Source organism: Leguminivora glycinivorella, unplaced genomic scaffold (assembly GCF_023078275.1).
Source record: "Leguminivora glycinivorella isolate SPB_JAAS2020 unplaced genomic scaffold, LegGlyc_1.1 Scaffold3, whole genome shotgun sequence".
NCBI classification, from domain to species: Eukaryota; Metazoa; Arthropoda; class Insecta; order Lepidoptera; family Tortricidae; genus Leguminivora; species Leguminivora glycinivorella.
The window spans coordinates 1290321-1308552 of record NW_025952828.1 but is presented as its reverse complement, the minus strand read 5'-3'; the positions used below and the strand labels follow the sequence as shown (position 1 = coordinate 1308552).

Here is an 18232-nt window from a genome sequence, read left to right as displayed (position 1 = left end):
AGAATAATGATTAATTATTACAATAGAACTATTTGAATCATCCTATATGTAGCGTGACGTCAAATTGATGTCATCGGCATGAAAGTTACGGGCCCTGGTCATAATATAATATGTATTATATTTGTGTTTCAAATAAAGTACTTACCAGTCAATTGGTGCCGTACCGAACCAAAGTCTAAACTTTTTAAAGAGAAATCATAACGGAGGAAACACAGGTGACATTTTTGTAACATTGACAGCCTAGGCTTAAAATAGTGAAATGTAGGGTACCTTTGACTTGGCACAGTTCCAAGTTGTGCCAATTTTAGAACTAGTGTTGTTTGTAATGCTTTGGTTTATTTCTTGGTGGTTCTTCATGCAAGTTTGAAGTTTCAACTGTTTCAAGTAGACTTTAGAACTGGGGGGTTACCATGACGTACTAAAGACGTTCAGTTTAGGTTGAGAGAAAGGGACACAGCTATAGCAATTACACAGCTCCGTCCCTCTCTTTCAACCTAAACTGAACGGCTTTAGCACGACATGGTAACCCCCTTGAACTAGAAAAGTAGTCTGAGAAATGTGTAACTATAGGTATGGTAACAATTTAAAAAGTAATATTTTATATTTGTATGTTGGTACCTACTTATTTCATCACCCCCTTTCTTCCCGTGGGTGTCGTAGAAGTCGACCATGGGATACGGGTTAAATTGCGGCGTGGGCGAGAGACTGGCACTGGCAACCTGTCACTGCAGTGTCACATTTTTTGTTGTTGTATCACTTTATTTGCCAACAGTGGCACTGAAGTGTCGTATCGAAATCGCTTCATGTGCTCTGCCTACCCGTTTATGAAATACAGACATGATTGTATTTATTGTATGTGTGTACCCATAATAATGCTCCTCGTTATGGATTGAAACGATATTTTTATACGTCAGTGACTAAGTTTATAATATATTTAAACACAGCAAAAGGGAATGTACAAGTTTTTACTGGGGTGGCAACGCGCATGTGACACTGTTTGAGTTGCAGGCGTCCATGGTTACGGTGACCGCTTTACATCAGGTGGGCCGTATGCTTGTTTGCCACCGACGTAGTATAAAGAAAAAAAATATTTATTAATAATGTCGCTTAAAATTTTCGCATTTCATTAAGAAAGCAGTCTTAATAGAGTAAGACATAACTACCAAAGTTATTTTACATAGCCCTCTCGCATTATAATGATCGATTGATTAGTAAGGGTCCGGTTTAGCGGGGTTCTAACCCTTCCGCATAAAATATTATGGGATAATTTTCCTAGCCCCAAAGTAAGCTCAAGAAGGCTGGCGCTACGCCGTGTCGCGTGGGCGACGGTCGCAGAACACATGAAACTACTAAAGCTTCAGTGCCACTCTTGGCAAATAAGGGGTTGAAAGAAAACGAAACTGTGACATTGCAGTGACAGGTTGCCAGTCTCGCCTACGTCACAATTTAACCCATATCCCATAGTCGCCTTCTACGACACCCACGGGAAGAAAGGGGGTGGTGAAATTCTTAACCCGTCACCACACAGTTCTACTTCAATAAACAAAAAACACAGATCAAATATTGCGACGAACAGACAAGTACTTAAAGGATTTGAAGGTTCTTTGGCAAATACGTGACAGTTTTCAGAATATATACCTATCTTTGTTTCCTCAAAAGATTATCTATGTTTTTACAGTATTGTTGTCATTGTTATACAATAGGAAACAAATTACCTTGTCTATTATGTCTGTGACCAATTTATACGAATATACATAAGTGCTTGATACATTGTATGAATGCAAAAACAGGGGGCCGATTTTTGAATCTCACGGCGTTCGAATTCAGAAAATTGTCACTGAAAATAGTAGGCAATTTCGGTGACAATTTTCTGAATTCGAATGCCGTGAGATTCAAAAATCGGCCCCAAGGTGTTTTTTTTCACTTGTCTGTAAAATGTAAGTTTGACTTGAGTTTTGAGTGTGACTTGGAACTCCGGTTGCCGTTTAAGAAGTTTAAAACTCTTACGGTAGATGTCGCTACGGGTCCCATTGACCTTAGTAGTGGAAAATTTCGCTGGCTTGGTTGAAGTCTTGGTGGCTCAGTTGGCAGAGCGCTGGAGTATCGATCCAGAGGCCGTGATTCAAGTCTCACCCAAGGCAGACATTTTCCACTTTTAAATTTATTCTAAGCCTAGTGGCATCGATTGCAGACGTTTCTGCTAATCAGAAGTTAAAATGTAACTTTTAAAGAATTAACTAAAAAAAAGTTAAACTGCATGTCGAATCGAATGTCTTAGGCCTTGTGGCTCTTGTTACTCTGTCTCAGGCTTCTATAATTAAATTTTCTAATAGACATATTTAGATAAATTATAACCTAACCACAAAATTGAACTTCTGAAAAAACCCCCGACTTAGTCGACCAATTGTCATGAAATATGGCTAAGAACACTCCCGACTAACTCAGTTTTCAAACAAAAAAAAAAATCTATATCGGTTCATCCGTTCGGGAGCTATGATGCCACAGACAGACACACACACAGACAGACAGACAAACAGATAGACACGTCAATACACAGATGTCATATATACCATAGATCAAGCAAACGTATCTACTTAGCGTGTCAAATGAACTCAGTGAAATCCACTGAGTTGTCCGTCTTTAATCGCAGCTTGCAGCTTTCGGGCGTCAATTTTTGTAAGTTGAAGTCAATCAAAACATAAAAGATGCCTCGTTACGTGATATTCAATTGCAACAAGACAAAAATTATGAACAATCAAGAGCCTGAGACATATTTAAAATTACAGGCAAGAAACAACTTCAGTACAAAATTTGACACGCTCGGCCCCTATACAAATAGATGAACTTGTTTCTTCTATATAAATAAAGTTCTGTGCGTCAATACATATAACACCCCGTCGTTTTTGCGTCGGGGGTTAAAAATACAGTCTGAAGCAGGATCTAAATAACCATTATGACATTCTGTACATTTTCATGACACATATAGGTAATGTAAAATACCCTATAATGGATAAAAACACAAATCCTTAAAAATAAGTAGGTATCTAAAATTAGTTTCTAAAAACTGACGGCCTTCTACCATAAACAAGAGTCATAGAGCTGCTTATTTTGAAGTTTCATTTAGTTCGGTTATTTCTGAAGGATTTGGCGGCAATATAAAAGTCATCAGTTCACTGAAAAAAATATCAGGACGAATTCTTAGTAATGTTGCTAAGAGAGTTGAGTTCATGTATAAAATAATTTAAAAAAAATCCTCGGTGTAAACTTGAATAAGTTTTACTTACTGCGTTAACCATGAGATAAGGTATAAAACATACTAGTTTGTTACTCCAAAGATATTAAGAAATAGTGTTATTTTGCGAGTGTCCATAACTGGAACCGGAAAACTGCGTACCTCCTATGATGGACAAGGAACAACTTACGAAACCAAAATTTGCAAGAAACAATCCTATGTTAAAATAACCCTAACTAATTTTATTTGGGGTATATAAAATTGACTCAATGAGTATCACTTTGCTTTAAAAGGAAAATTTTAAACTTTTTTCACTGTCCATAATGGGGGATCCATTACTGGAGAACTGCCGTCCATGATTGGAGAAAAAACACCTCGTTTTAATCTGTTAACTATGAAGAAACCAATAGGAGTATCTATTCTGCAATACGCTTGAAATGTAAAAGAAGGATAAGACATTCAAGTTATAGCACGCTTAGCGGTAGAATTTTCACATGTTTTTTTTTTTATGAAATAGGCAGCAAACGAGCAGACGAGCCGCCTGATGATAAGCAGTCATCGCCGCCCATGGACATAAGCAACATCAGGGGAGCCACTTATGCGTTGCCGACCTTTGAGAACCCTAAATACCTGCTTCTTGAAGAACCCCATGTCATAGCGCAAGGGAAACACCTCAGAAGGTAGCTCATTCCACAACTTGCACGTACCTATTAGTGAAATATGAAAAATAAGCAAAATTTTATCTTAAACTGTCCATGATTGGGTCCGTTACCTTACTTGCAATATTTACACTGAAATACTCTACTCAATATTAAATATTTTTGTTATCGCATTTTCTCTCCAATTTTATGAAAGTTATGATGTGCGTTTTGGTGGTCAGTCTAGCTGTGAGTCTGCTATTTTCCTAATGGAAAATGATGCCACGATGACGTCAGATACCATCATAGATGTATTTAGATGGTCAGGCCACTCCAGCGAATTATAAATAAATATTGGGGGGATATGTATTAAGGAAGATTCTGGGACCCGTTAAAAGAGACGATGGCAGTTGGAGGATCCACAAAAATGCCGAAATTGAAAAACTGGTAGCCGAGCCAAATATAATAGGTGAAACCAAAGCACATCGTCTCCTTTGGCTAGGTCACCTTGAGAGAATGGGAGGGAATCGGGCAGTCAAATGGGCCTACTTGGGGAGACCGATTGGACGCCGTCCTGCTGGACATCCAAAATATCGTTGGGCGGATAGAGTGGAGGTAGACCTCCGTGAGCTCGGCGTCGGCGAAAGCTGGCGCGATACCGCTCAAGACCGAGCAAACTGGCGTGCTCTTGTGTTGGAGGCCAAAACTCATTTTGGGTTATCGCGCCAGCCATGTAAGTAGTAAGTATTGGGGAACACCTTACACAAATCAACCTAGCCCCAAACTATGCAAAGCTTGTACTATGGGTGAAAGGTGACGATATACATATAATTATTATAAAGATAAATTAGTTATTTGTTATACAAGGGGGCAAAGTTGTATTTTAACGCCGAGTGTGGAATTGAAAAACGAGCAAGTGAAAGGATTTTATAGTTGAACCACGAGCGAAGCGAGTGGTTCGAAAATAGAATCCTGAACTTGCGAGTTTTTTAACACACGAGAAGTAAAATACATTTGCACCCGAGTGTAACACAAAACTTTTCCCCTCACTATAGCGAGGAAACTACAACTCAAAAAATGCGTTTATCACTGCTTCCAGTAGTTCCACAGGTGGTAAATCATCTTTATTACTAGATTCACCTACTTTTATCATTTTGAAAGCAGTTAATTTGACTTTATTCAAGAACAAATTATTTTACCCACTAGTGGATAAAATGCGTTTTTACCCGCTGGTATTAAAGGACAAAACACGTGTTTCCGAGCTAGTGAGGGGAAAACATACTTAATTGCATAGAAAATATCTATGACCGGAACAAATATCCATGTTGATCACACAAACACTAACCGGGACTCGAACCCAGGACCGCGAACTAGACTAGACCGGTCGTCTGGATATTGATAGTCAGTAGCTTCTTTAGAGACAAAAGTCATCCAAAACAAATACTTCAAGCCATCGCAACATCACATTGAGTTATTTCGGTGATATTCGGCGACCGTCGCAGCAATTATATTAATTGATAAAGCCATTGCTCGAGGCCATGGACGTATATGGAACCGAGTTTTACAACTATTACTATTGTAAATCTTGGGGCGTGATGAAACTACATCAATAGCTTTGCACACCTAATTAGTTATTTACTCAGAGATTGCCAGGGGGCGGCATAAGCCTTCAGATACTTGGAAATTTTGAACCTTTCCTCCTCGACTAAATATAGACGATCTATCAAATCTTGGCAATAATAAAAGGCGTCAAATTTGAAAAATGTAGGGCTTAGCGGCCAATTGTCTGCATAAAACGCGTGCCTTCCTATACCTTGGCGTGTCGGAGGACTCATCAACGAGTCAGAACATTAAAATATTTTGGGGGCTTGCGGCAAGGCCAGAGGTCGCAGGTTCGAGTCCTGCCGGAGGTGTGAATTTTTCCATTTTTCCTCTAATTTAAAAAATATGTGATTAATATCGCTATTAGCAGACGTGTCTGCATGATAAAAAAAAACAAATTCAGAACATTTAAAATTGATTAACCCGTGGAGCATCCTATAGACACACGGTGTCCATAACGAATATGTAATTTAGGGAGGTCTCTTTAAAGCAAGAGTAAATAGGTATCTCATAGGTAAGCGTGCTCTACCATAGACCGCATCATCACTTACCATTAGGTGTGATCGTGGTCAAACGTCTACCTATTCATACTAAAAAAAAAAAGTGGGCGCTCCACGGTTTAAAAATATAGGGGCGAAGGTTTAATTCCCATCTCGGGTCTTCTTTTAGTGCCAACATTTGGTTGTCCGTTTATATCGTAGTTGGCTGGGGGCCAAAGGAATCTGTCCTGTCTGTCTATTCTATATTTATGATGATGTTGTGAAAAATCGAATATATGTTAGCAATGAGATTCACAGTCACAGTCACAGTCACACACACACAGTTTTCTTTCAACTCCTTATTTGCCAAGAGTGGCACTGAAGCTTTAGTAGTTTCATGTGTTCTGCCTACCCCTTTATGGGATACAGGCGTGATTGTATGTTGTTGTTGAGATTTTGTACGAACGTCGAACTAGCGTTGTCTGCAAATAATAGTTAAATATATCGAATAATCGAAAATATGAATCCTTCACATCGTAAAATATACATGAACAAGATTGAGCATGCATATCAAACTGGCGATGCCTACAAATAATATATGAAGTCGTCGATAGCTAGTATCGATTTTAACAAAATACTATCTGAAATGGGATTTTGTGAAGTATGTAAGAAAGTTATCAATATGTCTTATTGATACTATGAGTACGTATCAAATGAAATTGAAATAAGTTTATTATTTTATCATAATAGTATTAATTATATTCAATTAGTTGTATACTTCATTTTAATCAAATAAATGACCGGACATTTTACTGGATCGCTTTATTATCAACCAATATATGTATGATAGACTCACTGTCTGTCACACAATGTAGGTCTAGGTACAGTCAACCAATTAGAATTGATTGATTTCACATTAATTACTAATCTATTTATATCAATTAGTTATCAAATAAATCTAAAATGAGTTCCTTTCGGAACTATCTACCACCTAGTGATTTCTTTCCTCAATATTTATTAAGCCATTGTTTAAAAAAAAAAAACATTTTCTATTTCAGTCCTGGTAGCCTAATAATAAAATTATAAAATGATGGCATAGGGATGTGACGACCCCATCGCCCACTGTTTTACCAGTGCAATCAGTCAACGCAGAGCAGCTTGTGGCGAGCTGTTGGGGAACAGCGACCCCACGTACCCGACTGCTCCTGGGGAGTTCTGTTACCGTAAGGCGGGTGGGTAGGACAGGACTTTCTACCTCTAGCTTGCCTTGGCTGGCCGTCCAGAGTGGAGTCGTTAGGGCTACATGCCCCAGGGGTGGAAGGTGGAAGTGCAAATTTGCGTAAGACGCGAGTTGGTACAGTGGCTTCACGGCCACTGGGCAGAAAGCGGTGTACACCTCTCGACACCCTTGGGTTCTCACACCGGAGTTGTCCTTGAGCCGTCTTGGATGTCGCTTTTTTGTTCCGTGATGGGAAAGACATACAAAAATTATAGTTATTTCCAAAAATAACTGCGATCGAATTAACAAATGTATTACATTATAGGAAATTATGCATTATATGAAAGTGTAACGTACTGGTTTAAGTAAGGTCATATGTATTAAATTGTATTGTTGATTGTAATAAAACATTGTCGATATGCTAATGTAAATATTTGCCAGTATTAAAACTGATAACTAGCACTGATGTTTTATGCGTATTATATAATACTAGCTTTTGCCCGCGGCTTCGCTCGCGTAAGAAACAGACAAAACAATACACTCTTTTTTTGGGGCAGTCGTGTAAAAATGTAGCCTATGTCACTCTCCATCCCTTCGACTATAAGTATCTGCACAAAACGTGCCATAAGACGTGCCTGCAAACTATTTAACGAAAATGACAAGCTCTCTAACATAGCACAGATATTTGTTCCTGAGTCATGGATGTTTTCTAGTGAGGAACCCATATAACTTTAACGGCATATTCTTGGTCACATTTTAAGACTAAAATGTCATATAAACTTTTCTAGATTTCGTCTAGTTTCAGAGTTATTGCCAATTTAAAAAAAACATTTCCGTATTGTTACTCAGTAGAAAAAGTTTCTTAACGGCGCTGATGCGCAATTAAGGAGCATAGTCTCACAGTAGTCATTGATAGATGTCAAAATGTGACAAGAAAATAATTTGGTTTTTAGAAAAATAAATCAAAAAACTCATTTTAATTGCCAACTTTATGGATAAAAAAAAATTTTTATGTGAAAATACGTCCAAAAAAGTAAAAAAAAAAACAAAAAAAAATTTTTTTTTGGCGAAAAATTTTAAAATACATATAACATTTTTTTCTTTCTTTTTGCCTCAGAAACGCGTGGTTCAAGTTATGCGGGTTCCTCACGAGCACCTTGTATAAGTATGTATTTATCTATATACGTAAGTATATCGTCGCCTAGCACCCATAGTACAAGCTTTGCTTAGTTTGGGGTTGGGTTGATCTGTGTAAGGTGTCCCCCAATATTTATTTATTTATAGATATATTCACTTATTCCATTAATACTTTCTTTCCTTACGCTCTCAAATGTTTAGTTTTGGATAAGTAACATTTAAAAAACCGACTGTGATTTTACGTAACAAATGAAACTCTAGGTCTAAACTTTAACAGTACCGTTACCATGGGCTGCCCAAGTGAGAGCCGTATTACTTTACTCAGAAAGTAAGTGAGTTTACGTTTGTTTACAATATATTGTGCCTAACTTCACGCCAAAGAAGCTGCTTCTATCCCTTTCTAAGTTTATCAATAAACGGAGAAAGAACTATAGGCGAATGCTACGCCTCTGGTGTTTACGCGATGGAACTAAAATCATAAGTAAATGTAATTTACCTATCGAAATCTGTCAATATAGGGTCTACTGCAAATTTCGAAACATACGCACTGAGGGATTCTTCCTCTTTCACTTTATACTGATAAGAGTAAAAGAGACGCATGTCCACATTTCGATAACTTCGGTATTCGGTAGTAGGCCTCAAACCATAGGCCACGTCATTCTGACATGGATGGTGATAAGCAATAATGTGTCAACCCACACGCCAACCATTTTGAGAAAATGGCGTCTAAAGATTTTTTCTCATTTTTTTGTGTTTCTCATAAAAAAAATTGTTTTTTATATAGATTGTTGTGTTTTTCAGCTATAATACGTTCAGTAGTAGTGATTATTGTAGCTTAATTTCAAAACAAACTTCAATTTGACGAAATAATGCCCTTTTCTTTTATTGCGAATTGTTCGACGACGTCAAACTTTTTCAAGACTGTGTTATGATACTTAACCCACTTTTGCTAATTGTTTAAAAATATCTATGAGTCTTAAATAAACATGTTAAAGCACATAAATTGTTATTGTAAAATACTCTACCTATGCATATTTTTAACTTTATAAGTGTTAAGTAACATATCAGTCATGGTCACTTATGTTATTAGGTATAAATAATAAAATAATAATAAATATTATAGGACATTCTTACACAGATTGACTGAGACCCACGGTAAGCTCAAGAAGGCTTGTGTTGTGGGTACTTAGGCAACGATATATATAATATATAAATACTTATATACATAGAAAACATCCATGACTCAGGAACAAATATCTGTGCTCATCACACAAATAAATGCCCTTACCGGGATTCGAACCCGGGACCGCGGCGTAGCAGGCAGGGTCACTACCGACTGCGCCAGACCGGTCGTCATGTAGGAATCAATACATTATTTATTAATCAAAACTTTTAATGATTTTTCTACTCCCGAACTGTTATCCGTCATTTACAGGATTGTGCGTATCGAAAAAACTGAAAACGCATTGTTTGGTTCTGTAATCATGGCAACGCATTGCATTAACGATACTGTGTGCGTGCGCGGGAAGGCTTTGGGCAGCTGAGCTGACAGTGCAAACCTTTGCAATACAGGAAACAGTGTGAATTTCGCGAGAATTATTTAAAAAAACTATTAAAAACTAAGTGCATGGTCGTTGTAAAAGTATTGTATGCAATGGTGTTTAACTGACTCCAAAATACTCGTGGAAAGTACGCCACTCATATTTCTTGACCTCCTTTAAACGCCTGTTGAATAAAATACTATAAATTAACTATTAGAGTAATGATCATTTCTAGACACATATTTAAATTATCTGTGCTTTTTCAACAAAAAATCGTTACAAAAATCAAATAATCATCTTTTAAAAAAACAAACTACTTATCTAAAATATACAACAAAATATTTTTTTACGCTAAGAAATAGACTAAGTCATTTAAATTATGAATAACTCATGACTTGTACAAGAAAAAAACATAAAATATCTTTAACAAAATAATAAACTACCATTCAGTAAGTATTCAAAAATCAAACAATATTTTTATGCATACATTAATACGTCTTAATGTAATTAGTAATTATAAAAAAATAGTAGCTTATATTAGATTTTTATATAAACACGTACTTGTAAAAAATGTTTGCAAATTATAATAACGAATATGTATATTCATGACTTAAAATGTTCAATTTCGTACTGAATTTACTATTCATGTGCAAAAATATACTAATGGACTAAGTCATAACTTATTCAAACATAAATTAATATGAACAGTTATATTTTACAATATAGTGTCATGGTACTTACACCAAAAACGAACAATTTATGACCCGAATATAATTTAACAATAATGACTTATGTTTTATAACACGGGTCGTAGCATAAAACAACGAATAAAATATCATTTTGCAATAATCATTCAAGTCTCATAGTGGGTAACTATGTCATTTTTTGCGTTTTGCAAGAATGAGTCAAGTGTAAAAAAATCGTTGAGTATACCCTCATAACACATTATTGTAATTTAAATATGTCTTCTGCCAATTACTATAATAAGTTAAGGTTCTTGACACATTAATGCAAAACAGGCAACACACGATATAGGATTTGTGTTAACCTATTTTTTTACTTTTGGGATAGTAAAAATTTTCAAAATGAAAAGGTCATTTTTGCAAATAGAAGTTTAAAAATCCAGCTATAACATGGCATTAAAATCTCATTTTTTTAGTTTTTGTGGGTTGACACATTATTGCTTATCACCATCCACATGACATTTCTGTCAAGTTATACAAAAATCACACGGAATTTTCACAATTATATTTGCAGTTTTAAATAAAATTATGACTAACATATTGCATTAATTTATAATATTACGTGAAATTCAAGATTAGCTAAAATTGAATAAAAAGATAAACCAGTAAACAAATCAAATAAGGTAATGAGTTATTTTTGGCCATCATATTGTACTATTTACAATTGAGATGATTATTATAATGCTCAAAGCAGTTTTTGGTTTCAGAAAGATGACGGAAGCTATGATTGAAATCAATATTTCCGAACAAACCCGTATGGTATTCAGTCAACGTGGAAGATGGTTCAATTGATATTAATACTGTGGCACTCTGGCAGTTACGCTACTCAAAACCTTAGGGCAGCAGAGGGGAGCAGTACCAATTTATAGGTGTTTTTGTTCCGCGATACACTTAATGGTATTATTGGCCATGATCATCACAGGTATATGTATAGAAGTGCTCCAATAAAGGAAAAAACCTCAACTCCAAAAAATAATTCTGTTACTAAAATAAAGTATTTCATTAATTGACTTTGTTTATTTGTGATGTTCTTGAGTAGTAAAGAAATAGAAATATTTTTTACAGAAAAAGGGTTCATAGCATCTTATATAGAATTAGCTTTTGCCCGCGGTTTCGCTCGCGTACTAAAAGAATTCTTATTCAAACATATACAAATAATAAAATTTTCATTTGGATCCGTAGGTTTCTATGCAGACGTTTGTCTGCGTTTTTTTCAATTACTCATATTACTATTGTTTTTAAAAAAGAAATGCTTGCAGTGGTTGTACAAATGTTACACAGCAACCACAGCGTAGGTAGTAGGTACGAGTAGGTATGTATTCTATATACACTGAGGAAATTACATATTGTACAACAGAACTCACATAGCTCCGTATCTGGGCACTATTGTCGGTGGGTAAAAAGTACTTTCTCGCATTATCGCTTACAATTACCGATTGCCGACCGATTACCCCTATCCCTAACCTTACCCCTATCCCTATTAGGGTTTGTTGGGATTTTCCGCCAAGCAAAGAACCGGGAAATGAACTTGAAGGCTGTAGGCATAAACCCTATAATTTATGAATTGCACACTATTGGCGCTTTGTAAATAATTTGTAATTGTTCAAAAATACTTCTTTTCATTCATAAAACATTGTATTGTGTAGTTACTAAATAGTCATAAGTTTAGCATTTCAATATGTGCAATATTACTTTTATGATTAACAAAGTAATTGTTATTCCTGTAATTTTTTCTTCTGCTGTATGTTGTATTAAATATTGTATGTTTGTGCTGATTGCCAAGTTGCCAATGCTCCCAATAAATTAAAAAAATAACTTTGTCAACTTTGACACTAGGACTTAGCTGAAATATCAATCGTTGACGCTGAACCATGGACTTTAAATCTATGCGCTAAACGCCGATCGAAATTCAGTCTAGCTCTGTCATGTCAATACGGAAAAGTGATAGAGATAGCTAAGCTACGATAACGATATTAATCATAATCGTTTGTGCATTTGGCTACGTGCCCTGCCAAAAAATTAGATACAATTTTTACTTGTTTCAAAATGCTTTTTCTACTCACTTTTGTATCAAATTATAATCTTCATATACACCCCATAATGGCTTATCGCCTTCAAAAGTTCTATACCTTACCTTAGACTGTCGTTACCTATGTCGATGTCGTTGTAATTGATGTTTGATATGTACGAAAACGCTGAATTTTAGGTTTTTAGTTTTCGTTTCACATCAATTTATTAAATACTTAGCCAGTTACTCAAGAATATTACAAATTAAACAAAGTCACAGAATGAGATACTTTATTTCAGTAATAGGATAATTTTTTTGAAGTTTTTTCCTTTGGTTCACTTCTAATATATACCCACGAGATATGGTGTTATGGTGACTACAGGTACAAGTATTGTGCATTGAGGAACTAACATGCCCATGAATTGGTACTGCCTGCTGCTGTAGGTAATCAGTTGATTCTTAACTGCCTCAATCATTATCAATTTGAACAATCTTCTACGTTCGGTTTGCTGAATACCATACGGCTGGCATGGAAATATTGTTTTCAATAATATCTTCTTTTTCTGAAAGCAACCAATATAATCATCTCAACTGTAGCTAAACAGTACAAAATGATGAATAAATATAACTCATTACCTTTGTAAAAGTATCAAACACTGGTTTCATCACTGGTTTATCTTTTTATCGAACTACTGACTAACTGGTACATGTAAGCTGTTCTTGAATTACACGTAATATTATAAATTAATACATATTAGTCATAATTGTATTTAAAATTGCAAATATAAACGAGAAAATGTTGTGGGATTGTTATATAATTTGACAGTAATAATGACACATCACAGTGAATTGGTGGTTTACTTTTACGCTAGTGACTGTCAATGATTACTCACGTAAAGTATTGAGTTTTCACTAGAGACTGTCAAATAGTTCTGGTTCTATTGACTTCATACAATCAGAAAGAGAGCGCCTTAGCTGTAAAGTTAGGAACGTATTGAAAACTCGGAGTAAACACGTTGATAACTTATGGTACCGATGAAAATTTTAGTACGTGAGCGTTTCCGCTTGGAGCGCTGTTCAGTTTTTCCATACATTTTCCGTAACTCTCACTGAAAACGTAACGTATTTTTTAACTCAAAAAAGTCATGGTAAGGCTACTGGTATTGTATAAGTACTACTGTTTGTAAACGACTGTAATTATGTTTCTAAAATATAATAAATAAAATAAAATCAAATCACATCGATTCGTCGCTCCGTTTTTCCGTGAAAGACGGACAAACAAACAGACACCCACACTTTCCCATTTATAATATTAGTATGGATTTTTATTGTTTTTAACTTTACATTATTCTGTTATTTTTAACCTTATCTAAATTATATTGTCACTTTAATATTAATATAATAAAAATAATAAGTATCAAGGTTTTTTATATGCGCATAATCTTAGGATACCTATCAGGCAAAAATACGTTTATGCTATAATTTATTAGTTATTTGTTATACAAGGGGGCAAAGTTGTATTTTAACGCCGAGTGTGGAATTGAAAAACGAGCGAGTGAAAGGATTCTATAGTTGAACCACGAGCGAAGCGAGTGGTTCTAGAATAGAATCCTGAACTTGCGAGTTTTTTAACACACGAGAAGTAAAATACATTTCCACCCGAGTGTAACACAAAACTTTTTCCCTCACTATAGCGAGGAAACTACAACGCAAAAAATTGCGTTTATCACTGCTTTCAGTAGTTCCACATGTAGTAAATCCTCTTTATTACTAGATTCACCTACTTTTATCAATTTTAAAGCAGTTAACTTGACTTTATTCAAGGTCAAATTACTTTACCCACTAGTGGATAAAATGCGTTTTTACCCGCTGGTATTAAAGGACAAAACACGTGTTTCTGAGCTAGTGAGGGGAAAAATATATTTTTAACCCCCGACGCAAAAACGACGGGGTGTTATAAGTTTGATGTGTCTGTCTGTCTGTCTGTTTGTCTGTCTGTGTGTGTGTCTGTCTGTGGCATCGTAGCTCCTGAACGGATGAACCGATTTCGATTTAGTTTTTTTTGTTTAAAAGTTGAGTTAGTCGCGAGTGTTCTTAGCCATGTTTCATAAAAATCGGTCCACTATGTCGCGGTCGGGATTTTAATTTTGCGGTTATTTATACGTTTATGCTATTTTGGGATTATGATTTTGGTAAATTTGATTTCAAAATCCCTCCTCATTACTACAACCACACGTTTCATTTTTAAGTTTGCCGTTAAATCGCAGATACCTACAAGTTTTCTATATACAATGATAGACCTGATGCATGTGTACATACGTATGTAGGTACTCGTAAATCGTTTAATGTAAGGTACAGCGGGGCAAATCTCGACTAGGGGCAATTGGCAAGTTTCCTACTAGTCAAATCAGCTTCTTTTTAAGACCTGTCATAACGATTTGCTAATATGGAATTACTATGAAATACTGAGGAGTGACGTCACGGTCAATTTATTTACTTTATATCTTTCTCTTTGACTTTTTAAATAGAAATTGTGTTTAAACATAACTACTGTCCATATTTTTCTTATAATTATGTGCTGCTTGCTGCTTTAATCGTGCAACTGCATAAAATATTTTATTTCAAGTGTAGGAAACTAGCCTATTGTAACTTATCCATTTTTCCATTATTATTCTATTATGTTGAGTTCTACATATATGCACTAAACACGCCTACCATATATAACCAGTGGACACTCTATTTAATAATTCAAACATAGTAAAACATGGAAAAAATGGACCAGTTACATTTGCCCCCCAGTCGAGATTTGCCCCGCTGTACATACGTAACCTTTATTTATATTATTGACACAAGAACCATAACATGAGTATTGATCGTGAGAATTAAAACTGACACTGAGCAAGTGTGAGAACAATTTTCAAGTGTTTATGATATGCAACTTTAGTACCTACGGAAGTTCTCATATACAAATAACATATACATATATGTAGTAGTAGTAGTAAACACTTTATTGTACAGAACAAATTACATGCACAGAGAATATTATAACGGTTATGTACAAAGGCGAGCTTATCCCTTTAAGGGATCTCTTCCAGCTAACCTTAGAATAACTGAGAGAGGAAAATAGATGGTGACAAACAACTAAAGTGCATCGGTATATAAATGTACACATAATATACATCCCTACTCTAAAAATGAATGCAATACTTATACCTAAATACATAAATAAACAATAAATATATATGAAAATAATAATAACCACACACGACCCAGTTTAATTTTTTTTATTGGCTTTCAGGTGAATATATGTATATCTATAGCATTACCTATGTATTTTCCTTGGAACAACGAGAATTATTGATAACTCATCATCATCGGCCACAGCATCTTTCCAGACGATAGTTGCAGCACTTGCAGCGACTAGGTATTGATAACTACTGTTTCAGTTTTTAAATTATATTAACCGCAAAAATTCATATAAATGTTTAACCGTTTAATGTAGGTAACATACAGACAAAACTATATACTCATTATATTAGTAGGTATATTAACCTGTCACTGCAATGTCACAGTTTCGTTTTCTTTCAACCCCTTATTTGCCAAGAGTGGCACTGAAGCTTTAGTAGTTTCATGTGTTCTGCCTACCCCTTTATGGGATACAGGCGTGATTGTATGTATGTATGTATGTATGTATATTAGTATGTAGGTACAGTCAACCAATTAGAACCCTAGGCCACTACAACCATGTCAAAATGACAAGCAGTTAGAGATTTCTTACAATCTATTTTATAACGTCACTATGACACAGTTCTACAGTGGCCTAGGGTTCCAATTGGTTGACTGTACCTAGGTACTTTTTGCACTATCTAATTTTGTAAAGAAGATCATTGAAGATAAATCCAGGTGCATCTTAAGTTATTATTTATGTAACACCAAAATTAAATTGCGTACTGACCAAACAGTTGTTTATGTTTACTAAAGAAAAACACAAAAATTACATAATTATATCCTTTTCACATTAATGATTCCCATCATTAATTATGACATTTTCCTATAGGTAGTCTAGGCAAAAATTAAAATGGTCTACCAAAAAATATAAGATTCGAACACTCATCTGTAAAGTTCTGAAAATTCTGCATTAGAAAAAAATACACACGCGTGTCCGGGGCCTTAATCTTTTTCATATAACATGTGTACTAAACCCACTAGTGATAAGTTGTTATATATGTTACCTTAAGTTTCGACATGACTCCAAACAGTTTAGAACATAATACACAACACAGCACTTCGCGCGTGCAAACCCGCGCGTTGTATGGTGGCGACTGAACTGAGTTGATTGCTTCGGATGACATGATACGGGCACAATATACTGAGTGACAGTAAACTAGCTTTGTCTGATTCTTATGTAAATACAAACAAATGATTTTATGGGGTATCTGGTTTAAAATATACTTTAAATACATAGATAATTAATTTATTAATTACACACACTACGAAAGACTTACATTTCTTCTACTTATGACAAAGGTCGTGATCGAATTTTGGGTTAGCTTTTATTTCGAAGACATTGTTTTGCTAATTCTGTACTTTATATCTTATACTTTTAAACGAGCAATTCTTGTATATTTATTTATTTATTTATTTATATATACCGACGATCTCGAAAACCGCTCTAACGATTTCGCTTAAATTTGTTATGTGGGGGTTTTCGGGGGTAAAAAATCGATCTAGCGTAGCCTTAGATCCCGGGAAACGCGAATTTTCGAGTTTTCATGAGTTTTTCTTTCGCGTTAGTAAACATAAAATATGGTCGTTAATTTCGCCGCGCGCGCATCGATTCCGCTTAGCTCAGTCGTACGAGGTCGGTCTAATGTACGCAGATAGATCGTAGGTGTCAGGGTTTCGAATCCCGGCCAGAAATTAAGTTTTTGTTTTTTGTCTTTTTTTTTTGTTTTTGTATTTAAAAGAGTTTTTTTTTTATCTAAAGACGTGATATATTAAAATAGAATCGAGCGAAGCTCGGTCGCCCAGATTTATTATTATGAATGATAAATTTAAACTGTGTTGTAATACGTTAACATATATTCTTTTTCGTTTCGTTATTATTTTATGCAGATGAGACAAATTTGTACAGATTTTAAATAATAAAATGTTAAAATTATGAATCTATCATGTAAAAAGTAACAGTGAAAATATACATATTCTTTCATGTGTTGCGAGACTGGCGAGACCCTAATGGGGCGTCTGTACGTGCGCAATTATTACCTAGCTATCTTATTGTTTATGACTGTAAGGTCACTATTTAAATAAGTGCATATGTTTGAAAACCCAAGTCACAGGTAAAAAGATGTATTCGGTATGAATTGCACTGAATTGTCACTATACTGTGAACACCTTCGAGACTATTTTAGATGGATTTATCTTTACTTTGTGGTGATGATAGGTCGACAATTGTATTGTCTAGCATCTGTTACGGGTTCGTAGAAACCTAGAAACAGGACATCGTGCGCACTTTCGATCAATATTTAGTTTAAAGATAGATTACTCGATATACTCTGGTGATGATAAGTCGACAATTGCCTGCCATGTGATACGGGACCGTAGAAAAAGGACGATTGATTAATGCGGTCACT

The 18232-nt window shown here is 35.2% G+C and overlaps 1 protein-coding gene across 2 annotated transcripts in view; it reads right to left on the bottom strand.

Moving 5' to 3' along the window:
- LOC125242017 (angiotensin-converting enzyme-like) overlaps positions 1-16916 on the bottom strand; it is a 106907-nt gene extending 89991 nt beyond the window's left edge. For both annotated transcript variants that reach the window (XM_048150719.1, XM_048150720.1), the window contains exon 1: positions 16832-16916. In XM_048150719.1, the coding sequence (XP_048006676.1) occupies positions 16832-16846 (15 nt within the window). In that variant the 5' untranslated portion in view covers positions 16847-16916. The remainder of the gene's footprint in view (positions 1-16831) is intronic.
- Positions 16917-18232: the final 1316 nt, after the last annotated feature.